Source organism: Telopea speciosissima, chromosome 2, assembly GCF_018873765.1.
Source record: "Telopea speciosissima isolate NSW1024214 ecotype Mountain lineage chromosome 2, Tspe_v1, whole genome shotgun sequence".
NCBI classification, from domain to species: Eukaryota; Viridiplantae; Streptophyta; class Magnoliopsida; order Proteales; family Proteaceae; genus Telopea; species Telopea speciosissima.
In genome coordinates, this window is record NC_057917.1 from 15,355,264 (window position 1) to 15,382,893 (window position 27,630).

The window sequence follows — 27,630 nt, forward strand, 5'->3', positions numbered from 1 at the left end:
TTGGCCCCTATCTTTTCTAAGGATGTTTTCTTGGTAACAAAGAAAAATTGTTGCTATAGTGTACAGTCACCTTGCCCCAAGGTTCTGGCTAAAAAATCATAGATTTTACTCAGCTCAATTAACTAATCCTTATCCTTGGGTGTTGGCTTGTATACTTGTACATTCTCTTCCCTATGAAATTTTCTCTTTTATCAAACAAACTCAAATCAACTAAGAAAAGGCATCCGACCAATATTAATATGTCTTTTATGCATAAGTGAGGCACATGAGGGCCACTGGTAAGAGTGATTGATGGCTGGCTGGGGGAATGGAACTTGCTTTCTTACTTCATCTGAGCAGAAATGAGGCACAAGAGCCACTGGCACATTAATACCAGCCTGGGATGTAATCTGCCAGTCTGGTTTTTCCAGCGGTCTAACGAATAATCAATATACTATGGAGAGCCTATTTGGCCATTCAATTCTATTAAAATCCCTAATTTGTTAGCTCTTATCCATACATTCCTTTTCTCACCACTTCTAAAGTAAATTCTCTGTTTTGAGTGTCAACAAAAAAAAAAAAAAAAACATAGGGTTTGGCTGCAATAATTCTGTTCAGCATTCCATTCAGAGATTCTTGATTTGGTTCAGAGTTATAGAGAATAATATAGAAGCAGATGGTCGCAGTTAAGGGCAGGATCAATGTAAAATCAATGAAATTAGTACAAGGACAGAATTAGTAGTAAACAAGAGAAATAAGTAATGAAATAACTTTTAAACCAGTTGACAGATCTGGCTGAAATGCTGCTCAAGTTTAAGAGTTTAACATTCCTATTAATCGATTAGTTTTTTAAAATACTAATTGGGCACAGGTTGGCTGGGTGGCTCACCTATGATCTCCTGCTCACATGTCAAGTTTCAGCCAAAGTTTGCCAAGTGGCAAAACAAAGAATTGGAAAATCTGGGACTACCAAGAGGCATAGTTCAAAATCTTGTGGATCGAGATTTCGGAAATTTCGAGCTACTCGAAACGAAATGCTACTTCGAATAAAAAAAATACAATATCTCGAGCGAAATTCTCGAAATTTCGTGATATCTCGAGATTTTGGAGATTTCGAATTTTTCATCAGACCACATTTCGTCAGTCTCGGTCAAAACGAGACTTCAAAACAGCTCTGGTTTTTTGGTTTTTGCTCATTTCTTCTCCATTCTTCCACTTCCCATTTGAATCCTTGCCGCATCTACGCCGGAACCACTTGGAGAACACAAGATTCAAACTTCTTAGCACATCTGTGAAGCCTTTCCACTATTCCAGGTAAAACCATTTTCTCAAAATTGGTTTTTTTTAGGGAAATGCATGATCAATATGTTTGTTTGTGATGAAATAAATATATGTTAGACACCAGAAGCCGATCTACAACTTCACGGTGTCGAAAACACCATTTTGCTTGACTATTTTTCCAAAACACCATTTTGGGTGACTATTTTTGCAATTTGAACATTTAAATGTGTTTATATAGCCTAAAATAAGGTTTCCATGAAGTTTCAAGCCTTAACTTGGCCTAAAACCCACCGAAATGACCTACCGAAACATACCAGAAAAATATAATATTTTGACCGAAATATCCGAACTTTCGAATATTTCGGATATTTCGGTCAGCCCGAAATACCGAAACGAAACGAGTTCTCGAACAATGCCAAGAGGGTGCTTGAGCATACTTGGGATTAAGGGTGATAAACGAGGGTGAATAAAAATTAATTACCAAAATGGAGCCCCAAATGAGGAAAAACAAGGAGAAAAAAAAAATACAAACAGAGGCCCTTATAAGGGCAGGTTCCAAGAAGTTACAATATGCCTATTTCTAGGGGAATCTAAGAATCTGTGGGGCACTACAAACAATTTGCTTTTGATGTCAAAGGAGATGGATTCTCAAATATGATGAAAGGATTTGGAGTTGGAAGTCCATCTTCTAAGGTTATGCTGAAGCCAAATGTAGAAAACCTAGATCTACTTTGTTATTGGGTTATTTAATTGATAGGTATAAATAGAGGGGAAATTACAAAGTGACTAAACTAGGCGATGTGGGACTAAAACCCACATAATCGACATAAACTTAATAATATAAGAAGAATAGAATTATCCCAAAAAGACCAGAATACCCCCATGGTATTCTGGATTACATATTCCAACACCAAATGTGGTGAATAGCAGCATTGAAAGTGAGTTTACCTACTCGGTTACAAAACAGAGGAACCTCCAAAAGTCATATCAATCCAAATCCATTCCCACTGAAAGGGGAGGATACGCCGTCGGACCGGCCAACAACGAGAGAAGCCAAGACCAAATCCTCTAGGAGAATGGGTAGCTGAAGAACAGATGATCTACATCCTCAAGCCCATTCCAACAAAGAATTAACTGGGGAGGCACAGAAATGTGCCTACTAATGAGGAAAGCTTGCGTAAGGAGACAACATCGTAGAGCATGATAAAGGGTGAAGCTATGATGAGGGATGCGGCTTGAGAACCAAACTACCTTGTACTAGATGACTACTTCTCCACTAGATCTGATAAGGTTCCATTCAGACTTCAAACTGAATATGCCCGAAGGGGAGTCAGCCCAAATCACACTATCTCCCCTACCTGGAATAGACCTGGGAATACTCGAAAGAGCTAATCATATGGGATCCAAATGGTGAAGGGAAGGGAAGGGAAGGGGAGGGGAGGGGAGGATCCCAACTAGCACCCTGGATAATGTCTGAGACTGTGGCTAGTCTGTCAGAACCCAATCTGGAAATAGCTCGTTACCCATAAAATGGAGAAGGATACCTGCAGGGTGCCAGTTATCTAACCAAAGCCTGGTAGAGGCACCATCATCAATCAAGGAGGAAATAGAGCCAAGAGCTAGATGTGTGAGTTTCACAGTCTTTCTCAAAACCTATGAAGCATCAGAGGAGTAGGTACAGTCCAGATAGAGTCATTCCAAAGGTATCTAGTATAAACCCAGTCGACCCAAATACTCCTCTTCTTGGAGGCAATCTTCCAGATCAATTTTAGGATACCTGAAACATTGATATCCTTCATGCGTCAAGTCCCAAACCTCCCTCAGATTTAGGAAGACAAACTGAAGCCCAAGAGATGGGGTGAAGGAATCTGGAGGATTCTGATCCTTTCCAAAGGAATTAGCACATAAGAGCTTCTAGTTTTGAGATGACCGTCTGAGGAATACCAAATATACCTGACCATTAAGGTGGACTGGAGAACTGATCTGATCAGCCCTAGGTGGCCTGCATAGGAAAGGAGCTTACCCTTACAAATCTAGAGTCTTTTGCGCATGAGGTCAAGCATCGGGGTGCAATGGTGCACAGTCAATCTGGAGGAAACTAGAGGAAGGCCCAGGTACTTTACTGGAAGGGTCCCAATAGAGAAACCAGAAATCTCTTTTAGAGTAGCTTTGAGGTCCTCAGAGATACCAGACAAGAAGAGGAAGGACTTGCAAAGGTTCACACAAAGGCCTGGCATAGCCTCAAAATGCCTCCGGCAAGATAGAGCAGACTGGACAGAAAGAGGATCAACTTTGAAGAGAAGCATTTGGTCATCTACAAAATCAAGGTGGGATAGTTTTAGGGCTTTACATGTGGGGATGGGGGTGATGAGCTGCTGGTCCTTGAGGGACTGGTTGCTTCTAGATAAGACCTCGAGGGCTAAGGTGAAGAGATAAGGGGAGAGGGGGCAGCCTTGGCGGATGCCAGTAGAGGAAGGGAATAACCAGCATGACTACCATTGACAAGGACAGAAAAGTGATGGGAAGAAATGCAATAGTGGACCCAGTTTATGAAATTGGGAGGAAAAGCATCTTGTTCATGATATTGACAATGAAGTCCCAAGGCAAAGAGTCAAAGGCCTTATGAATGTCAACCTTCAAGAGAGCAGAGGGAGGGTGGGTTTTCTTTCAAAACCTCTCATAATCTCATGGCAATGGAGGATATTATCAAACATACAACGACCGGGGACAAAGGTAAATTGGTTATCACTAACTAGGGAATCCATAACCAGCTTGAGGCGATTTGCCAAGATTTTGGCAAAAATTTTGTAGAGAAGATTGCGGAGGGAAATAGGATGTAAGTCAAGCATAGAGGAGGCACCATGGTTTAAAGTATCGGCTGATACGATACTCGCCGATACATATTGGTATTGGTAGGTACCGATACGATACATATCTTTTTCTTTTTCTTTTTTTGAAAATTGTATGTCTCGATTGGTATCATATTGTATCGGCCGATACAGCCCGATATGATATGTACCGATATCTACGTTAAAGGGTTCTGTGAGAGTAACGATACGTATCGGTATGTAGCGGCCGATACGGTTCGAGACAGACCGATAAGGTCGATACCAACCAATACATCTCGATACGGTCATTAAAGGCCCATTTGATCCGGCTATGATATTTTGTTTTTGAGATCAGACAAAGGAGATTTCATAGAAAAAGGTAGGTTTTAGAAAAGTTTGATATTTGTTTTATATCATGGTTTTCAATCCTATTTTTTGCTATAAATCGATAGATTTAGGTAAAGCTAAGTTAGTTGATGCGTCAAACTTAATCATTTGCAAGGATTTGTACTCAAATTGATGAGTCTCCTGTCTTGTTATACGTTGTTCTCCATTTTAGTTTTATACATGATACATGTTATATATTGCTTATTTATATTGTTTACTGCTCCAAATGTATATTTCCATGTGTTTCTTGACCATTTTTATGTGTATATGTAGCGTACAATACGTATCTCCGATATTATACGATACATCTCTAAAAATCAACTTTCCGATATGATACCCGATATCGATACTTTAAATCATTGGAGGCGTCCTCTCTTTTGGGGATGAGACGGAGGAAGGTGTGGTTGACTCCATGGATCTAGGAAGGGTTAAAAGGAAGAAGCTTTGGAGAGCTTTGATAAGATCCACTTTAAAGATATCCCAACAAGCAATGAAGAACCCCATACTAAATCTATCGGGACTAGGAGTACAGTTTTCCTTGTGAGAAAGCGTAGCAAATAGGATTTCAGATTCAGAGGGAATGGATTGGTGGGAGAAGAGGAGGGATGATTTTAGAGAGAAGGCCATCGGGAATGGAATTGGGGGGGGGGAGATAAGGAGACAAAAGAGATGCTTAAAATAATTCACAGCTGTGTATTTGATGTCTTCCACGACAGTGAGAGGGGGACCATTAGGAGTCTCAAGGGAGATAATGGAGTTCATAGTGGATCTAGCCTTTAAGGATCGATGGAAATAAGCGGTGTTGGAATCTTTGAGCTCAAGCAATTTAATATGAGAATTTTGACGGACAACCTTTTCTTCCTTGGACAAGACATAATGGATGTTAAGGGAAACAAAATTTTCTTCAACAGCCAAGAGGGTGTTATGAATGTCAGTTTGGAGGCAGGTTTGGATATTGGATAATTTGGTTTTGCAGTCAGAGATAAGGGAGGAAATGTTGCCAAAAGTAAAGGAATTTCACCTTTTCAGAGCCTCTTTAACATTACAGAGCTTAAGAGCAAAGGAAGAGAGGGGGGAGGGGATTATGGGAAATAGGCTTGGCCCAAGCTTCAGAGACAGTATCTAGGAAGGAGGGGTGGGAGGTCCACATGTCAAAATATTTGAAGGGTTAAGGGGCAAGCGAAACATACGGCTGAATGAAAATAGAGGTAGGACAATGGTCTGAAATACCTGGAGTGCTAATGGATGAGAGGAGGGGAAGGTACTAAGCCAGATTTCATTTATCAAAACACGGTCGAGCTTGCAAGCAATTCTAGCAAGACCAACCCTCCTATTATGCCAGGAAAATTTAAGACCGGACCATCTCAGATCATTTATCCCAGTATCTTCCAGGCAATTGTTAAAGACATCAACAGAAGGATACAAAAGACCGTCTCCCCATTCTTTTCATGACCAAAACGGATGACTTTGAAATCACCACCCATGGCCCAAGGAAGAGGCCCAGCTTGGAGAGTAATGCGGTGAAGGTCGGCCCAAAGGGCTAATCTGTGATGCAGATTCATCATCGAAATGGGCTTCTTTTATTAGGAATAAGTCTTGGGTTGTATACATGTTGGGCCTTTGATCCCATGGGTTTTCTATGTAATGGGCCACTTTTATGGGCCTAAAGTTGGGGTACATGAGTTGCATACAGGATTAACCCTATACTTAGTTTATTTTCATATTTTTTATGTTTTAAATTGAAACGGTCCATAGCTGGTTTGAACCAGTGGTTCAATTTAAGTGATTTTATTAGTTTTTCTTTTAGTTGTTTATTAGTTGGGCTGGATTAGGACTCTATTTTGAGTCTATTTCAGTTTCCTAGTCAGTTTAAGTTACCTAGTAGGTTAAGGAATGGGTTAGGCCTTTCCTTTTTTGTGTAGGAGTCTAATTTTGAGTCTTTTATGGTTGTAAGGGGGTCAAGTATTGAATACGAATTTTGATTAATAAAAACTCACCTTTATGCTTGCTGCCTTTGTTGCTGCTATTGCTCCTTGAGAGTGTTGCATCCTTGTGGGTTTATCAAGGTGGAAAGGGTAGGTGGATCTCCTACGACTCCTTGTGTCGTGACGTCCGGGGGGATCCTTAAGACTGAAGGTGGTTCTATCCTTCTCCATCGCTCAAAGTGTCTTTTTCAAGCTGCCATTGAAGATCTGCTCAACCCAGTAAGTTGATTAATATTTTCAGTCTTTCCCTTCTTCTCCTAATCCTCTACACCTTACCCTAACATCCCCCTTCTATTTTACTTGAATTCCATAAACCCTAATTCACTTACTACCTTCCCCATCCACCATTAATACCATGGATCCATTAGAGTCCTAAAACCTGCTACTATTCTTCTTCTCTTCTAGAAGGTCACATGCAAGGTGATTTTCGTGAGAATTCTACCCAGCCAAATCTAACTGTTAGAATCATCTCAAGTTTTGACCTAATGTTCTTGAACCTAATTCATTAACTCGATTTCAGTTTGTTGCAATTCTGACATGCAGATCTGTTCCTGCTGTGAATTTCCAATTCTGCTCTTATTGTTATATTGGTCTTTTGATGTGACAATTAATATACCTATTCTGCTGATCTGTTATTGCTGATTCTTATAGACTAAATTTATATTCGATTACTGAACATAACCCTAATTTCTTATCTCTGAATTTCCTGGTTAAATTACTGTTTTGCTCTTTTCCTAGTTGTACTAGGATTCCCCCTAGCTGATCTAACCATTGGATCAATTTCAGCTTTTTAGCAATTGTTCCAGTCCCTATTTGGCAAACTCATATGGAATTTGGGATCATTCTAAGAATTTGACTTTCTGTTATCAAGATTTTCCCTAATCTGAACTATCCTTTGATGAAAAGATCTTGGTTTGGTTCCTAGTTTGATTATTTGAATCTAAGACTACATGAATCTGTCATTACCTCATGGGGGCTATTGGATGCATAACTGGCAGTGAAGAGGAAAGGGTGATTACCGCAGGGATCAGAGATATGGAAATGGAAGAATTGGGGAGAGGAGGCAAGGAGATTGAATTAGAGGATGTTGGGGTCCCAAAGAAACTAGTCGACGGCTGTTTGGGTGGTGGGAGTAATTAAAAATTGAGGACCAAGAAGGGGCAATTGCAGAGCCAATGAGCAAGGCATTTTGCTCCTTGATTCTAGTCTTAATAAGGCAGCAAAAGGAGGTACAAAGGGACTTGATGAGGGAACGGACATCAAATTGTTTTGAGGGGGAGTTTAACGCTCGGGAGTTCCAAATAAGACCACTATTCATTGAGAAGAGGGAGGGTGTTGCAGCACTAACTTGACGAGATACCACGACGAAGGTAGGTTCTGAGGGGAGAGGCTGAGGTTGCAAGGAGAGGGCTAGGGATGCCGCGAGAGGGGATAAAGACCGGTGGGGGTGGGGGTGGGGGTGGGGGTGGGGGGGGGAGGAAAGGAAGGTGTAGAGGCAGGGATTAGGTTAGCAAGCAAAGAAGAAAGGTGGGGGTTAAGGATGAAAGGGACTCGGGTGAGAGAGGGCCCGAGTCTGAGAGGGTTGCCCCAAGGGGAGATGGAGGGGGATAAGGCAAGGACGGGTCAAAGGGGTGGACCCGAGAGGGGGGTAAAGGAGGACGAGGAGTTTTAGTGGGCTGGGAGATGGGGTTGAGGTAGTTTAAAGAGGGAGGAAAACCGACTCAGGAGTGAGAGGCATTAGAGGTGAGCCTCCCAAAGAGGAGGATAAAGAAGCTGGGAGAAGGGAGGGATGAAAACAGAAGCAGAAGTAGAAAGATCTGGAGCCACAAAGGAGAAAGCAGCAATACCGGAGGGAGAAGACGAAAAATGGATAGTATCGATTGCAGAAGTAGTAGCGGCAGCATCGGTGACAGAGACGTTAGTAACAACAGGGTCAGAGCTGTCGACCACAGTACCCAAAGCAAGGAAGCGGTAATGCCTGTTGGTACCAGAGTAAAGGACCAACGGACAAGAGGATGAGGAAGGGGCTCGTTACCGCGGGGTGAAGTAGACGCAAAAGTGTGACGGAAGAGACTCATGAGCAAACGGCTCCGACGACGGCCACGTGGGGAGGGATTAACGAAAAAGGGGGTTAGCTACTGGCGAAGGGGGGTATAGGGAAAAGATAGTTGTTTGGAGGCCAAAAGAGAGGTTACCCAGGGGGGAGGGAGGCAGAGACTAGCTAAGGGATAGAGCCATCGAAGGAGGCTGGGGTGATGGTTTAGTGGCAGGGGTTTGGGTGGCAGTAGGTTGGTGGGACGAGCATTTTTCGGTGGAATTGGCCAAATACCTTAAAAAAGGAGCATTGGGGGGGGGATCCAGTCAAAACGAACTGTCTGGGTGAAGGAGAATCCTTCATCATCTACTACTAGAATGGAGGTAGGGAGAGGGGTATCTGTCGATACATCCACACAGATTCGAGCAAAGGCAAGACGGTCTTGCAGTTTGGTCCTCCCATCAGAGTAGAGAGGTTGGCCAAGAACAGAGCCCACGACACTCAGTCCCTCCTCACACCTCAAGTGTAGTGGGAGACCAAGGAGGGAGCTTAGGTCAAGACGGTTGAGCTGGAGGTACCAATTCCATTGCTGGAGGAGGATCAGTTTTCTACCAACATTCCAGGGACCTCCTTCTTACACACAACATTTGTCTCTTTCGTTTGAGAACTTGAAGATGAAAAAGCCGTTATCCAGGAGGTAAGATTCAAAACGACCATGAGTTTTCCTTTTCCATTGCTTTGTAGGTGATGATTTCACTAAGGGAAAAGGGGGTGGGGCTACTAATAAAGTGTTCGACTAGACAATTATCCCATTTCTTTGCTTCGTGGATCAGGTCTGCTTCATAGTGGGCAGCTTTAGAACCCCCGATGGTGGTGGGAGGCACAAAGTGGAGGGGAAAGTCTTCTCCCAGAGGAGAGGTTGACTGACCAGAGAGGGGGGAGGACCATGACAAACCTCCGGGATGAGGGAAGAGAGAGGGAGGGGGGAGGAGACCACCACCACCCCAAAATGGTCGGACACAAGGGAGGGGGTCAGAGGGAGGAAAGTTCAAAGAACTTGAGATGAAAGATTCTTAATGGAGCTAAGGCCATAAAACCAACGTTTTAATTCTTTATTCAAACGGTTTCTTTCTTTTTTAGTTTTTTTATTCAAATAGATGTGAACTTAACATTGAATTAAGTTGGTTATTGTTATATGTTTTCTCAGGTTATAATTGTTTATATGTTTTAATTTTTTATTCAAATAAATATAAACTTAACATTGAATTGAATTGGTTATTGTTATATGTTTTCTTATAATAATTATAAGGTTATAATTGTTTATATGTTTTAATTTTTATTTAAAATGTTTGATGTGTCTTAAATTTTTAGTGGGATTTGTTTTTTCCCACCGTAGTTGTTTATTTTAACCATGAATAACTTAACTTACTATGTAAATATTAATCGTTTTAAACGGTTCGGTTCGGTTTAAACTGTTTAACTAAATGGTCTCAAATTTGTAACCAAAACCAAACCATTTATTAACCGGTTTCATTGTTTTGGTTTAAACAGTACGGTTCAGCTTCGGTGAATGGTTCCGGTTTGGTTTTGGCACCCTTACTTGGGATAGTAATTGATTGAATTTGAGGCTGAGATCTTACAAATGGTCAATCTAGACCATTCCTAAGATATACAATGGACGGAATTGTCACATCATCATTCCACATGGCACAATTAGATGAGCCACTGAGTCGAGCTTAAATGGGTGGACCACCCTGCCAACCTTTTACCTATTTTTGGATCAGTGTCTATATCATGTTGTTAGCAGAATCGTGGGTTAGAAAGAGAGAATGAGAGAATGGAATTACTTATTGATAGGTAAACCCCTCTATTTATAATAGAGGGGAAAGTTACAAAGGGATTGAAATAGGCATAATTACCCCTAACTAGCTGACTCTATAAGAGCAGCAACTTAAACCTAATGACACAAGATTTAAACTACCCCAAAAGGACCAGAATACCCCCACGGTATTCTAGATTACACATTCCAACACTCCCCATCAAGCTGGATTGTACATATAAGTAAAGAAGGAGGATCCAACTTGAACTAATAAGAAAATAAAACTCCATAATAATGCTAATACTCCCCCTCAAGTTGGCGCATACAAAGCACTAATGCCCAACTTGAACAAAACGGGAAGAAACAAAGTTGCACCTTGACAGATGAATGCAGCTCCCAAATAAACCTTCAAGAACTTGAAAAAATAGATCTTCAAAACTTGGGCAGACTTGATCAGCAAACTGGGACTGGAATGTCTTCCAAAAAAGGCAGCTTTCACCATTCTTCTATAGCTGTCCAGTGATGAATCTCTAACTGATAATCTTGAAGATAAGCAACTAGGGTAGCAAGCACCGGAAACAAATGAATCAGGCAACGGAAATGATAAACCCAACTGTAAATCCTCATATAGGCACTGTAAAGGCACTGTCAATCCTCAAATAGGCAGGCAATAACCAAACATCTTCAATACTCTTCATATCCCCCTTACGGCAAACTCAACCCAATAATGAAGGATACCCAATAGCAATGGTGAAGAAGACTGATCTTCTATATTTTGCACCAATGTTCCTGCAAGTTCTGCTTTCTGCAATGGTTGCAGGTGTATTGTACATAATCCCCCCCTCACGTGTAGTAGTACACGCGGACAGATAACTAAGATGATGTAAGAAATAGTGCAAAAGTATATTATTCCAGAATTTTTCAAAAGGTGCTTAGGGTGATGGAAAAGAAAGAAATGGCAATTTAGAGAATACCATAAACTTTCAAAGTGGTAATGGGTATATGCCAAAGGTATGGTATAGCCGTATGGGAGGTGGTGAAGTGAAAAAAATGCAGTGGGATAATGAATCACGGAGAAAAACAATGCAACATATTGATTGTCAACCATCTCCAAACGATCAAACAAACTCCTTAGATGGAAACTCCTCCAGAGGAGAAACATCAAACTCCAATATTCAACTCTGATAAGTAAACAGATCTGATTTGAAGTAAGGAAAGGCTCCAATCTTCAGCCATGGAAGGACAGGTGTGCAAAACTCCAATTTATAAACTCCCATATGCTGATTAGAACTGATGAAGATATCCGGGCAGAATTGATGTACGAAGCTTCAACAAAAAACTTGGACCTAATCTGAATTAGGGAACAATGCTAGGATCAAGCTCCCAAAGTAAGCTGGATCTGAACCAGTAGAAAAGCTTCACACAACTGAATAGGTTCGTAGTTGCAACCAATAACTATGGAACACACTGTTGTAATCCCAAATAAACTGATCTCCAGGGTAGTAGATTCGTTCAACAATGAAAGAAATTCGATCTCCAATAGTAGGATACTCAGTCTCAAGAACAGGGCAGCAGTAGTCCTCATAAAGGCAGCAGTAACATGTCAACCAATCATGGTTACAGAAGCCACTCAATAGAACCAGCAAGGCATGTAGTAAAGCTCAATAGAATCAGCAAGTATAAGATAAATAACCCAACGGATACATAGGTAATTGAAGCAGCCAGCCATATAGGAACCAGTAAAAGAATAGGTCCAAATTTTTTTCAAAAATACTCCATGAATGATGCTGATACTTGGGTCAATTACTCCTCTGATGTTGATAAAAGTCCCCTTAAAAAAATCAGCAAGATAGGACATCCCTTCCCAGTCGATTAAAGTCAGGGTTTTGTAAAAAAACCCTGAAAATTGAGATCGATTGTAGGGAAGGGGGCTTCAAAAAAATTGATGATGTATTTGAATAGATGTTGTCCTCTGTGGCTTGAATGGATCTCCAATACGAATAACCAATCTCTATTTGTGTTTGAGACTTAGAAGAACTTTTTCAAGCGATTAATTGTTGAAGTAGATTGTCCCTCTTGATTGTAGAAACACCTTCAAAGAACCACAGCAACAGCAAACATCCCTAACCCAAAAATCGATGTGTTAGGGTTTTGGAAAACCCTGAAAAGTAGAGATCGATTGGATTGGGGTAGGGCCATAGGGGTCTTCAAAATACTTGGAATAGAGGCTAATATTAAGGTCGAGTGGAGCTTATAATAGTGGAGAATCACTCTTCAAAAATCAGCAGGAACAGAGAACTATACCCCTAAAATCGATTGGATTCAGGGTTTTGTTAGGGTTTTAGCAGGCAACCAAATTAGAAGGTTAAGGAAGCCTTGTTGTAGAAGTTAATCCAGCCAGCAGAAAAGGTCCAAACTCAGGTCGAATAGGGCTTGTATAGGGAGTAACCCTTGCAAGAAATCCCAACCTGATCTGATGGTGCGATTGTGAGAATCAGGGGTTGATCCAAAAATAGAAGGTTAATGGTTTGGCCAGATCTAGCCATTGGAAAGGAGTGAAAGTGGGGTTGATGGATGCTGGTTAAGGTTGCAGATGAAGCTCCAACAATGAACAATCAGTCTTCAATAGTGGTAGAGATCTGATCTTCAAAAAAACCTGGTAAACTCCAATATCGCAGAGGTAGTTCAAGCAACCATCGATCTGAAAAAAGTAAAAAAAGAGATAAATTGGAGGAAGGCAGCAACTAAATCATTGGTTTAGGTTTTACCTCATTAGTGCTGCCCTCTTACAAGGATGGGAAGAAGAAAATCAGAAGAAGGTGAAACCGAGAAAGAGAGAGGAGGTAGAAGTCGATTGAAGAAGAAAAAGGAGATTTTTTCCTTTCTTTCTAACCTAGATCAGACTTAGCTCTGATACCATATTAGCAGAATCGTGGGTTAGAAAGAGAGAATGAGAGAATGAAATTACTTATTCATTGATAGGTAAGCCACTCTATTTATAGTAGAGGGGAAAGTTACAAAGAGACTGAAATAGACATAATTTCCCCTAACTAGCTGACTCTTTAAGAGCAGCAACTTAAACCTAATGACACAAGATTTAAACTACCCCAAAAGGACCAGAATACCGCCATGGTATTCTGGATTACATATTCCAACACATGTTATTTGCTTAATTTTTTTGTTTGGATTTTCCTTCAATTTTTTCTGGCCTCGTTCGAAAATATAATGATCAGAAGTTTGTCTCTCCCCAGACCCTGCGGGCCTTGGTGCAAAGGTAAAGGTTGCTCCATTGTGACCAAATGGTCACAGGTTTGAGTGTGAAAACAGGGGTAAGATTGCGTACATTATGACCCTCCCCAGACCCCGCAGAGGCTGGAGCCTCGTGCACTGGGTATATGCCCTTTTAAGTTTCATTTTGTTCTTCCAAGCTTGAGTGACCATGCTCTGATTTTTACCATGTATTGCTGCTAATCAGAAATTTCCATGGTCTTGGTTATGTTTCTTGTAGCGAAAAGTGATTGATGACAAAATCAGACTGAAGGAGGAGCAGGAGGCGTTCAAGGTATTTCTGTGCTTTAAACTAAAATGCATCTTCACTCTTCAAAAGTTTTTGGTTTGATTTTCATTACTGGAAATATGTTCTCTCCTTCCATTGTTTGGTCGATTTGTATTTCTTTGCACTGTTGAACATTTAACCTTGTGTTCAACATCGGCATACTCTAACTAACTGAGCCGAACCATCTGTTTGTTTTCTCTTATGTTCATGATTATATTCACACTTTTTTTTAAAGAAAATTTGTAACTAATTCATCATATTTCATTTATATTACCTGAGCCATCCAGCTGTTTCAGTTGTATGAATTTGGCATAACTTCAGCATTTGTAATACATATTTTTGAATTTAGTATTTTTGGTCATTGAATACTTCATTCATCTTCCTCTGTCAAAGCTTTTCAGTTGTCATGATCCCAAGCAATAGGCTAGTCTTGTTTGTAATATTCTTTGATTTCCATCTGCAGGCAGAGTTAAAAGCACGTCGTGAGGCTGCACAATGGCGAAGATTGCAAGGTTAGTTATTTGTTTCTTAGGGATATTAAAGTTGGTGGTTTCCATTTCAAGTTCTTCCATAGTGTCTCTGTGCTGCTTCATTACAAACTGCTGTGCACATTCATGTAGAAACAATAATAAATGTTGGTCTGTAGTATTAGGACAATTTTGAAGTGTTTACTTGATGGGACATTATTGTGAATCCCTTTACGGGGGAAATTGCAGGGTACATACAGTTGCATTAGATACCTTACAATGAATCGACCAAGTAATCATAAAGAAAGCTAGACTGGTGCGTGGAATGTGAATATTTGGAGTGAATTTTTTTTATGTAATTCACTCGTGATGTTGCAGTATGATTCAATTGAAACGTAGGTTTGATGCATAATCCATCCATGCTTTACAATAGCGTAGAAAATCCATCAAGATCTTAGAGACATGCATAATAAACTAAAGACATTGATCATCTCTACTAAGGAACAATAAAGAAGGGGAAGGCTGTTGCAGACATACCAACCTTAGACTTGGGTCCGTGAGGGGAGTTCCCTCATACACCCTTGTTTTTCCTCTCTTTCATGCTCTATCAAGCTTTTCCTTTTATATGTATATATTTTTTAAGCCTTAGATTGTGAAATAGGTTATTGCTCTTTGTGATGGTACATAGTTGCTGTCATGATATTTAGTTGAGACTTTATAATCGTTGCAGGTATATCGATGCCAGGTGATGATGAGCTTCTAGAAGTAACCAAACTACCCCAGAAAAGAGAGGAGTGGATGACAACATTGCCACCTGAAAGGAAGGTAGTTTCATCAAATATTGTTAACATCCTTTCTTTGTTTTAATCTTTCGCTTGGCCCCCTGAAAAACTATATGGTTTTCATTTTCTTAACTCAGCCAGGTATGACTATGCACTCAACATCATTTTTTAGTAAGACTTTTAAAGAAGGACGTGGTGATACCAGTGTTTGGACCGATACTCCAACGGACGAGGCCCAGCAAGCAAAAATGAAGTATGATATATCTAAAAAAGCATGTTGTGTTGCATAATGCGTCACTTCTCACTGTTAGAACGATTGGATAACACAATTTCATACTTTTCAGTTACTTAGAGGCTTATAATAAGGCTGCTGCACTCGCATCAAATGAAGAGGAAAAGAAAAGGAAAAGTTCGAATGCAGACTTGGTGGACAAATACAATCAGTCCAAACGCTCAAAGTCACTGGTACAGAAGCACCAAGAAGAGGCAGCCAGTAGTCGTTCCAGGAAAAAGATCAAGCAGCAAATGGATAAAGAAGATTGGGTGGGAAAGCACCCATGGAAGCCCTGGTATCGTGAGAATGATCTAACAGCTGGTAGACAAAAGGTTAATTCAGATTCAGAAAGCATGATGCAGGATTTGTCTTCCCGGTTTTCATCAGGAACCGTACAAAGAACTTTCCTTTAGGTTATGTGGCAGGTTGTCTTGTAGGTTGAACTTAAAATGTATATATCACATGAGTTCAAGTTGTTTGTGATGAAAATCAAAAGGAAGTAGGATGCTCGAGTTCAGCACCAAGAGAATGAAAAGTTAACGAGAAGAAAAGTTGTCTCATATGAATTCAGCCATCCAGTGTATTGGATTCTTTGAAATTCATTTCAAATTCGTGAACCAGGGTGGTTCTGCAATTGGGTTTTGGTCTATGCTAGAGATTTTATCATCTAGATTTGGACTGAAGTAAAATCACTTTTCTAAGATGAAAATCATTTGATCTGAGGTTATTATGGTTTTCAGTCAAATGTCTCAACCTTTTAATTCCATTAAGGCATCAGAAGTATTAGTCTTTTGATGCTTATAGAAGAGAACCAGAAATTTCTTCATAAGCTGAAGCACGAAAGTTCTCGGCTTTAGCAGCAACTTGTAGGCAGGTTCAGCATTGAACCCAGAAACAGAATGAGTAATCAAATCCTTTTGCATCTTCTAGTAAATATATGGAATCTCCAACTAATCAGTAACTGATAAAAATAAAAAAATAAAAGGCAAGCATCACCGAGCCCTGACACCAACTCCATTTCAATCCACCCAGCAAGGAGTATCATATTTAAAAAGGCTATATAGGGCATTCCATCAATGAACATGAAACTGATTCTGCTCCTGTTAAACAATAGGAACAAACACTTGGAAGATAGAACATTTTAGAAATCAAATGAAAGCTAAGTGATTCACCCGGTTTTGATGTTCCAAACCGGAAAAGGGACACATTCATTTTTCATAAAACCTGACATCAAACCAGAGGTCAAGGTGGCTTGTTTCGGCCACCTAATCAAGTTTGGTCTAGATTATAGAGCAATTATTTAACTCTAAATCCAAATTAATTGCAGAATTTTCGGGTATTCACAAAATATTCGATCCTCTTCTCTTCCATGAAATACAAACACAATCAACGGATATCGGGAATTCAATGTAATTGTTGGAGTTGCTAATGCTATTCTTAAATGGATTTAGATCTTTTACGGCGTGTGCTGCCTGTCTCGCCATGCTGCACAGACACAAGGCGGCACGCATTGACCGCCTTAACCCTACCCGAGTGGGGGTAAGGTGGTCATTGCACGTGGCCCTGTGTCTATGCAGCATAGGTAGGACAAGGCAGCGCGCCGTAGAAGATCTGCGTCCATACTTAAATGTAGTTGGTTGTAAATCGGTGACTCCTACTGCAGAGTATTCAACTATGTGATGTTTTGCTCTTTCTTTGGTCCTCTTAGGGATGATGTATATTGATACTGAACCATTACTAGGATTTCAATAGCCTTGAAAAGTCCTTAAGCAATTATTAGTTAACAAGAATTTGAATGGAAAGGGGAATAAAATGATGTAACATGATATGAAATCCATCAATTATTTCCACCATTTTCATTATCATGCCCAAGTCCTTTCATGTCTTCACATTGGGTTATTCACATCTGACGTGGGATTAGTTGTTTACGTGTAGACCTAAATAACTCCTACATCTAAGAACTAGTTCTCTAATAATAAAATTTCTTTTCACTAACATTATGTTCACTTTGTAATGAAATAAATTCCTTATTTTATGCCATTGGAAGCAATTGTGTGGCCAAGTTGAACTATAGTAATATAAGAGGAGGAGGCTCTGGACTAGTCATATATCAAATTTGGTAATCAAACTCAACCATATTGCCCAGTTTTTATTTTTAGGATATTTTCTTAATACTTTAAGTTGTTAAACTATCTTGCCCTTTTATTGATATTTCAACCATTACAGTCCGGACAAATTATGCCACTACAAAAAAAATCAAATTAGACTGAAATATGTCACCTATCAAGATATATCATCTTACTCTTTTTAATAACTCTTAAAAGATTAAAGAGATGAAAAATTAATTTCAATAATGCATAGATCATGTGGTCAGAAATTATCAATATACTAATCTTTTGTGTATGCAAAGTGTTTTGGTGGGGCCATCAACACACCCATACTAATGTTACAAACATTAGGCATGTGGTGTGTTGTGTTGTTAGAAGCCAAAATCTCTCTACAGGTCAATGAGATCAAACATGTTCAATTACTCTATTGGTGGACAAAAAGAATCAAATAATCATTGCTTAGGCTCATTTAGGCTAAACAGATGTAATAAAAAACAAACAAAAAATTGATTGAAATAGAGTAAGTGATATGCTGCATCCATTAAGCCGACTTATCTATTTATTTACACCTCATCTGGTACACCTTTCACAATGACTGCCACCCATTTCTGTTTTTTTGTTTATTACAAATATGAATTTTTGAGAAAAAGATAAATAATAATAATAATAAATGGATCCCACCTTAGCTAGTGGAGAGATGACAGGACCTATCTATACCATCCAAAAGATAGGATAACTCTATAATGGCTATGTATTCAATTTCTTTATGTTCCATATCAATGTTATATGATACAAGATGTACTTGCATTCCTATTCCTTTTTTTTTTTTATAAATTCATTTGGGGTTTTCTTTCCCGTAAGTATAATGCTTTACTATTTGCCATATGGCAGTACATAGATTAGTCCATGTGATAGAGGATCAGACAAGCTTCACATTGGTACAATTTCAGCTTAAAATGAATAGAGAAAGTAGTTAAAATTACAAAAGATGCCATTTTGTATTTTATATTCATCTCCATTTTATGGTATTTTAGTAATTTTATCAAAATTTTGAATTAGAGTTTGAACAACTTTCCTTGCTTACTTTGGACTAAAATTTGGCCATTGAGATGTATGTGGGGTCCTCTATCACATGGATTAACCTATATACTGTCAAGTGGCAAATAGTGAAGTGATACTTCACTAGGCATAGTGACACCTAAAATGATCCTTTTTTTTTTTTTTTTTAAACATTACATTCTTATCAAAATTTGCAATTCCAGTAATTAGGTCAATCTACCATTGAGAATAAATTATTCATCCATTGGAATATCTTCACCATAGGTATCATTATCAATATAACCAGATTGGAGTAAGTTTTGCAGTTCATATATGCATTTCTTTCTATCCAGCCATAGGTACTATATTAAAATTCTGTCCAAATATTTCAAAATTGGCAAAAATTTTGGGTCAAAACTAGCAAAATATTTATTGTTGTTGGTGAAGCCTGATTTGGTCCAGAAAGTGCGATTGAGACCTTCGGAGGGCCGTTTCGGCCTCGAAATGATCTCGAAATGCCAAAAACTGATGGGGTATTTTTGAGCCAAGTGGTATGTTACGGTCCGGCCCAAGTTTTTGGGCATTTTTGGGTTGGAGGCATTTGTGTACTTTCTAGGTTAGGATTTTCTTATTTATTGTTCTTATCTCTTTGAGAGTGAAACATGAGGGTTTTGTAATACTTTAGAGACATAGTGAAATCCGTTCTACTGCTCAGCCGTGGATGTAGCTTCCAAATTGAAAGTGAACCACGTAAAATCTCTGTGTTATGCGTTGTTTGTTCTTTTCTATTTTCGTTTTTCTTCTGCAAATCGTCATTCTAGGCGTTGTTTTCGTAACATTTATGTCTTACCAAGTAACCAAATTAATCCCCATTCCTACAAAAACATCCAACAATTGCTTTAAATGGAGTGTTCCATAGTAAGACCATTCTTCGTAAGAATTTTTTTTGATAGATCTTTTGAGAATTTTGCCATTAAGAATAACAGAAGAAAAGCAGTAAAAAGCAGAGAGTGTGACCTTAGTAATACTCTTAAGGCAAACCAAACTCCTAATTTAAATAACTTAGTAGGAAAGAACTATTTTTAATCCTGTTTTAGCTGGCTCCAAGGCATAGTTGCTCACTTAATTCATTACATTGAAACTTTAAGGGGATCTCTCAAGCTAAGTTTACAGGGTTAGTGTTTTGAAGAAGTGCTCGATCAGACAAAGTTAACTTTGTTTTTTATATGTACTAGATGCTTGTGCTCTTTTTCTATACTTAGTTGTTTTGGTTTTTTTTCTTAGAGACATCTGATGGAGGCTGCTCGTACTGTGGCCATTGTGTTTGTTTGCTACTTGAAAAGGATTTCCATTGGATTGATTCTTTCTTATTTGGTTGATGGATTTGAGATGCTCAATTGATAGCTTTTGTTGTTTGTTTAATGAATGTCTTTCTTATCAAATGCGTTAATGAACATGATCTCTATATTATTCATGAATATAATGTTTTATTAGTCTCATTCATGATTGGGACATATATATAGTAAATCTTAATTATGGAAGTGTATTGGGTTCACTTAATTTACAACATTTCGTGAATTAATTTACTATGATTAGAGAATCAATTCGATGGAACTAATTCGTAGTTCGTTAAGGAATTAGGATAATTCCAAAAACTATGTGACAAAGTAAGGTGATACTCAAAAAAAGGTTTTTTTTTTTTGTTTTTGTTTTTGTTTTTGTTTTTGTTGTTGCATATGCACCAAAATAGAATGCTTGGCTCGGACAGTTAGACATAGCAAAAAAAGACAAGACTGGAAAGAGTCATTCCCCTAGTGTTCTCAAAATATAATATATGAACAAGCTTATCACCCCAATTCTAAATTGGAAACAACCCAAGAACCTCCTTACGTGTGAAGCTAAAAAAACTTGAAATTTAACGGTCATCATTTCTATGCAAAAAGTTCAAAATCAATGGTGTACGGGGCTGACTCAGACTAGGATATTTAACGATAGAGATTGTTCATTTGGTGAATAATTAAATTAGAAAAGGTACCTTAATAACCTATGTCAAATTAATATATTTAGAAACTTTGTTGTTAAAATTTTTTTAGTAAGTACGGATGGAATGATTTCTTGAGAATGGATGCACATCTTTTTCAAGTTTTTTATTTATTTTAACACAATACATGTGAGTTTCACTTTAACATAAAGATAGAGAATAGTTTTTATTAAGAGAATCACAAATTTTAAGCTTAAGGTCCTATATATACCACTACGCCTTTGTCTTCCACTAAAACCATATCGACTCAAAATTGAATTCCATCCACATCTTATAAGAATCTAATGCATGATTTAAGGGTGGTCCCATGTGTTACCCTTTAACTAATTAATAAGAATATCAAATTTGAGTTAATTATTTTGGAACACTTATTAAGAGTGGATGTTTTATTGCATATCCCACTTAGGAAGGATTTCTAGGGTGGACCCATATATGAAGCAAAGGGAGACACAAAGGTCGATACCCTTGTCTAAAGTTTTGGCAAAACAAAGTTTTTTTTTTTTTTTTTTTTGTTTAAATGAAAAATCTAAACATGGCTCTAGTTATAAAATGAATCGTTTGAAATGTCATAAACAAAACAAAAAGTCATAAAAACCCAATTAGCTAAGAAAATTAAATATTTATAATATAATTAAATCGGTGTTGACGTAAGGGCTGATGTTACTAGCTGAGCTAAGACATTATGTCATTTTCTCTACTTTTCAATATCTTAGAGTATATCTTTTTGGGGTTTTGTGTGCGCATTAGGACCTTGGACCTTAGATGCATCCTCGTAAATTAGTAAACGGTGTTAGGCCGACCACGACGCCAACCATGGGGACCACCCACCGCTTAAGATTGATTTGAATTCTACATTAATACTTAGTATAACAAACTAACAATCAATCTATAATATTCAATAACTCTCGAGCATTTTTTTTTTTTAGGAATTTTTGTGATGTGCATGTGTGATAAAACCCAAAATGTTTAAGACCTTGAAACTTGGATGCAACTCATTGTAATTTGAGTAAAATAGTGTTTGACTGTTCTTGGAACAAAACATCATTGTATTTATGAACGATTTCAACTGTAATTTTAATTCTATAAGATTGTATGATGATTCGATCACTATTTTTTTTTTTTTTGGGGGGGTTTGGGGTTAAAAAATTAATTCTAATATTCAATAATTCAAGGGCATATCTTATTATCTTTTTCTTGATCTTTTTGTATGTTAGAAAATTCTCATTGTTTGTAAGTGTAGTGTTAGGCCAGTCTTTTAGATCATCCTATGGGGTTCATCAAAAAAATTCTATCCCTTTGACCGATAAAAATAAAAGCATGAATTTTATTGAAATGTGGTAGATTAGTTTATGAAACTCCTAAGGTGTAATAGTTTCCATTGCAACGGAGAGCAATCTTTTCAGTAGTCATTTCTTAGCATAAATGTGTTTTTTTTAGTGCTAAGAATTGACAAACTTATAAAAAATTAATGCATTTATTATATGACCCATTAGATCCTAAAAATGAATAAATATTGTTGACTCACAATTTTAGGAATACTTCAAATAACAAAAAAAAAATATTTATAGCCCCATTTTTATGAACAAACCAATAATATACACTTTTGGTTTTCTTTTTTATTTTAATGGATACTTTTGGCTGTCTTGTTTAAAGAGGAGTTCACATATACAGAGTATCTTCATGTTTAAATGAAAAATGAAGGAGAGGATTGTTAACTAGAAATTACATAACTGACCTTATTTAGATTTTTGAATGAAATCTGCATTTTGATGAGTGGTCTCAAACTTTCAAGTCTAATTATAAAATTGTCCTATTTTAAAGCATTGTATTCTTTTTTGTGGGTATTGGTAAAAAAAAAAATGGTTAGAACATCTGTTGTAACAGATCAGGATTGTCTCCAGGGAGCGGGGAACGCCTAGGGTGTTGTCAGCCGTTGGATTGTGCCGCACACATCCCTAAGCATGCATTGAAATGTGTGCAATACAGTTCAATCATTGGATGCCCTCCTAACAGCACCCTGGGTGCACGCTTCCCGGAGATGAGCTAAATTCTATTTTTACTTTTTCCCTTTTTTTTTTTTTTTTTGGGTAAAGAAATTCTGTTTTAGTGGTTACAACCAGCTTTCCCCTTTATTTTTTTTATTCTATTTATTTCGTGCCAAATAAAAAAATTAAAACAATAAAAATAAAAAATAAAAAAACAGCTTAAAATCTCAACACACTCCGTAGTCTCCATTTAGAACTTCCAATAATACTTTGCGTCCAAAAACCGCTTCGAATCAATGACTTCCTGGAAGAAACTGAAGAGCCGAGAGACGACTCGTGTCTTTTCGCTGACGTCAGCCTCACTTAATGAGTTGAACGGTCCATGCAAGGGTTAAAATCGTCAATAAAATTTTATGCGGGGAAATATGAATGGGCCAAGCCAATCAAACGCTTAAAATAAAGGTACGTCTGTAATTTATAGAAGGTAGAAGGGTATTTTCATCTGTCAGCGCTTCGTTAGCCGTTGGATTATGAGATTATTGTGATTTGGATTTGATCTAACTCTATGTATCATTGGATGAATGTGATAAGAGGATAGTTTTGTAATTTAAGAAAGATAGCGAGGCCATTTTCATTTTTCACGGCTTCGCTATTAACGGCGGGCTTTGGTACTTGCCACTTGGTGGCGACGGAAGAAGCAAGGTAAACTCCGGGCCCACAGATTCCTGTTGAATCTCTTTACACACCACCGTCTGATGGGAATCTTTTACACGAGTATCAAAGATTGTAATCGAGTGGGAACTAGAAGATCTTAATCTTATTTAAACCTCATCGGATATATGTGGAACATGAGGAACGTGTGGGCTGAGAAGGAGGATCGTATTTCCCCTGAAAACCATTAAAAAACGGAGATGCTTATCCACAACGACAGATGAAGATAAGCGTTTATTATTGGAGAAAGATGGGATCTACCGTCACGTGGGAAAATGGAGACCGTTTAAACGCTTTTTTGCTTCACAGTTTTCCACGATTGGTCCCTTTTCATTCTTTTTCCCATTTTGACTGTGCAGTAAAAGCAAAAGTCCAAGAAACCACTCGTTAAAATGGTGAAGAAAAAACGGGAGAGAGAGTGAGAGAAAGAAGGAGAAGCTCTTGAAGTGAAAGAAACTGTAGAAGAGATTAGATCCGGTGAGGCTGTGGAGTTGAACGAAGCCGCCGGAAATCTCCATTTACTATCGGTTTCCGGCGGACTGCTATACATAGATTGCATTGATCTACCGCCGTGGATTCGGTTTCTCTAAATTTTTTTGTGTTTCTTCAAGCCTGTGAAGGTGAGGTTGTGGAGAGTGAAATGAAACTGTGTTCGTTTTGGTGTTTGATCTTTTGAATTATGGATGTTGGATTTGATTGTTTGATTGGACTTGAGAGTTTCTATTGATTTCGGATTACTTTGTTTTCGGTGTTATAGGCTTTTTTGGGTATGAAAGTTTCTTCCTTTACTCTGTAACAGTTGGGTCTTGGTCTGAATCCGCTCACTGGCGACTTTCTGGCTTTCAGCAAGTTTCAAGTTGAAATTTGAGAGATCGTGGTGGTTTATGAAGTTTGAGCTCTAGAGCGTTTTTTTTTTTTTGGAGTTTGAAAGATCTGTTTCGGCGGCAGGGGAATGCTGCATTGGAATTTATACAAGTGCTTAACATGTCTCCATTAGACTGCTGGCTTCCAATCGACGGTTGAAGGGGATTTTCTGTTGAGATATTCCTGCATACATATCCAAGTTATTTATCCGTTTCATTTTCTTCAGGTATTTCTACTTCGACTTTCTTAATACAACTTGACTTGAAAATGTAGCAATTGAGATAGATAAAATTGCGAAATTCAGTTCATGTTCATATTGTGAATTTCCTTCAGTTCCATGTTCAGATTATGTTGTTTGTTATTGGGTAGCAAGTTTTGTTCTGCTGCAATGGGGGGAATAGTTTTAAGCCTTGATAGTGTGAGCTTTTGTTCTGATAGTGTCTGTAACGGATCTATTCATGCCATTCCTTTTCTGTTTCTAATCAGTTTTTGCCCCTCTGCTAACTATAAGTTAGATTTCTCCATAATCTTTGTTTTGACACATCTCTTGCTCTGCTGGAATTGGTCTGTCTTAGTTCCCAAGAAAAAACAAAATTCCCCTAGAGGAGAGTCTATAGTTCTGTGCTTAATTCCATGATCAATTGGTTTTCTTAACTTACCACTGCCAAAGAGAGAAAGTATTAATAGTTTTTTAAACAATTTTATCAGTTATCAATATATACTTTTTTCTTGTTGAAAAGTGAAATATTTTAGTTAATACATATGTGATATGACAATGTAAAAATATTTTAATTCTGGTCCATGGTTGTCTTCTGTTTATTTTGTTTGAAGTCACCACAGTTTTCCCCTCCCCTTCCAAATGTGGAAGCCCTTTGTTCAGTTAATAGGGCAATATTTACATATTCCGTTTCTCCTTGCTTGATGCATATGGGAACTCCTTTATTTATTTTGAAGTTTTAAATATTTGGATTTACTAACCCATAAATTTTAGCTGATGCCTGGGCTCGGTTCTTACTACCTTTGACAACTTCTTATTGTTGTATGGATTTTTTGTTGTCTTTTAAATTTTTCTTTTTCATATTTATTACAGAATTATCGATGGTTTGTAGATATACCCTCGAGGAGCAGAAGAGAAAGGAGACACCTATTTGCAAATCACCAGCCATGGTCGGTGCACAAGGATGTGTAATTTCAGAGCTTTCTAGTTCCTTCAATCCAAACTCCAGATCTTTCCTGAAAAATAGATTGCTAATAGCTTGTATGTTGAAAAACTTGATGGATATTGGGGAAGATATATTCGACAAGTATGTCTATCCAGGTGGTCTGGATTTCGTATGCTTAAAGAAAAAGAAGCCTACAGTTTCTACCCGATCTGGTGGAGATTCCATTGGTCAGTCATCAGGTGATAGTCTCATACCTGGTCTGTATGATGACATGGCAATGGATGTTCTTACTTGGGCAAGTAGATCAGATTACCCAAATCTTGCATGTGTAAATAAAAAGCTTAATGCATTGATTGCAACTGGGGTTCTTTACAAATTGAGGCGGCAGATGGGTGTCATTGAACAGTGGGTTTATCTAGCTTGTAGTAATATGCCTTGGGAAGCTTTTGATCCTGCAAGGCATAGGTGGATGAGATTACCTAGAATGCCATGTGATGATTGCTTCACGTATGCAGACAAGGAATCTCTTGCTGTAGGAACTGAGCTGCTCGTCTTTGGTCGGGAATTATCAGGATTTGCAATTTGGATGTACAGTTTGCTTAATCAACAATGGTCTAGATGCCCCTTAATGAACCTACCCCGTTGTTTGTTTGGTTCAAGTAGCTCTGCAGAAATTGCTATTGTTGCTGGAGGAAGTGACAAGAGTGGCTGTATTTTGAAATCTGCTGAGCTTTACAATTGCGAACTGGGTGCTTGGGAAAGTTTGCCAGATATGAACTTGCCTCGTAAACTTTGTTCAGGCTTCTTTATGGATGGAAAATTCTATGTTATTGGAGGCATTTCTAGCCAATCTGATCGTTTAACTTGTGGAGAAGAGTATAATATGGAGACGAGGACATGGAGGAGGATAAATGACATGATCCCTGGTTGGAGTGGACCTATGCAGTCTCCTCCTCTGGTGGCGGTTGTTAATAATCAGCTTTATGCTGCTGATCTAACTACAAATGAGGTGAAGAAATATGATAAAACCAATAATACATGGAATGTTGTTAAGAGGTTGCCAGTTAGGGCTGACTCTAACAATGGTTGGGGTTTAGCATTCAAAGCATGTGGTGGCAAGTTGCTTTTGGTTGGTGGACGTAGAGGGACTGATGGTGAAGTTATTGTGCTGCACTCTTGGTGTCCAGAGGATGGGAACGGGGGAGGACTACAGTGGGACGTGCTTTCCATCAGAGAGCGAGCAGGTGGGTTTGTGTACAACTGTGCAGTAATGGGTTGTTAGTGCTTGTATCACTATCTTCTGAGTTGGATCTAAACCCTCTAGTCGAGAAACTCAGATGCTTCTTCTCTCTGTGGCAACTCGATGTTGTCTGGGTGTTATTTATTTTTTTTACCTCCGAAAATTTGATGTTGATATTATATGTTTTTATTTCTGGTTCTCTGGTGCCCATCATTCATTGACTCTATGAATATTTTTTAATCAGAGAGTAGGGCACTAAATTAACATGGAGGCTTCTTTCCTTTTCTTTCATATTTCTCATTAAGTTAAAGCATGTAAGGTCTATATCCTTGAGGAAGTTTTTGGGTTGTCTGATTGTGGTATGATGTTTTTTCATGCTAGTAGTAGTTGTTACTGTTTTGAAATCCTCATCCATATGTGATGATTGTCATTTTTATGGATTTATTTCATTGTCCTGTCTTGTGCATTCATTTTAAGTTTCTTGGAAACACTGATTTCCTGCCTTTTATTTTAATAAGCAAGATAGAGGCTAAATTATAATATCAATCTGTTAAACTGGATTTGATGATATTTTAAAATTAGTAATATGTCATTTCTTATATGGATATTTTGGAAGTGGTAGTATTTCATTTGTCACAAACGCATATACTGCTTTGGTCACAGAGATTGCATCCTTTGATGCTTCAAATGAGTGACAATAGATCAGATCCCAAAACTGAAATTAAAAAGGAAAGAGACTCTTGTACAAGTAAGGTTTAGGATTTAAGTAGTCATTCTGACAAGCAATGTTCTTCATTGAGATTAGTGGAGGAAATTCCATTTCCTGAATAGGAAAATCTTTTTAGATGGTAAATGTTAGTTAGGGTGTGTCAAGTTGTATAGTTGTGTGTAATCTGAATATCCTGCTATAATGGGACGATTTGCCGAGTATGTCCTATCTGACCAGTAGTTTTGCATTTCCTTGATTGCAAATCATAGAGGAGGACCAGGATGTCATGTCAAATTAATGGAGAGATCCTTCTTGAGTGGCATAGTAGAAAGCAAGAAATTATAAACACATAACAATGAGTTATAAAAAGTATCATGT

General features: G+C 38.2%; 2 protein-coding genes across 3 annotated transcripts in view; both read left to right on the forward strand.

Moving 5' to 3' along the window:
• LOC122650489 (J protein JJJ2-like) overlaps nucleotides 1–15,949 on the forward strand; it is a 39,880-nt gene extending 23,931 nt beyond the window's left edge. The window contains exons 6-10 of the mRNA XM_043843900.1: nucleotides 13,823–13,876; nucleotides 14,334–14,382; nucleotides 15,068–15,162; nucleotides 15,257–15,372; nucleotides 15,464–15,949. Of these exons, the coding sequence (XP_043699835.1) occupies nucleotides 13,823–13,876; nucleotides 14,334–14,382; nucleotides 15,068–15,162; nucleotides 15,257–15,372; nucleotides 15,464–15,806 (657 nt within the window). The 3' untranslated portion in view covers nucleotides 15,807–15,949. The remainder of the gene's footprint in view (nucleotides 1–13,822; nucleotides 13,877–14,333; nucleotides 14,383–15,067; nucleotides 15,163–15,256; nucleotides 15,373–15,463) is intronic.
• Nucleotides 15,950–23,936: 7,987 nt separating this feature from the next.
• Nucleotides 23,937–27,002, forward strand: LOC122651781 (F-box/kelch-repeat protein At5g60570-like). 2 transcript variants are annotated; one of them, XM_043845312.1, is made up of 3 exons: nucleotides 23,944–24,043; nucleotides 24,123–24,366; nucleotides 25,231–27,002. In XM_043845312.1, exon 3 carries the CDS (start codon nucleotides 25,239–25,241, stop codon nucleotides 26,583–26,585), a length of 1,347 nt encoding a protein of 448 aa, XP_043701247.1. In that variant the 5' UTR covers nucleotides 23,944–24,043; nucleotides 24,123–24,366; nucleotides 25,231–25,238; the 3' UTR covers nucleotides 26,586–27,002. The 2 variants fall into 2 exon arrangements, with proteins under 2 accessions (XP_043701248.1, XP_043701247.1); XM_043845313.1 differs by having other exon boundaries at nucleotides 23,937–24,366; nucleotides 25,250–27,002.
• The last annotated feature ends 628 nt before the right edge of the window (nucleotides 27,003–27,630 follow it).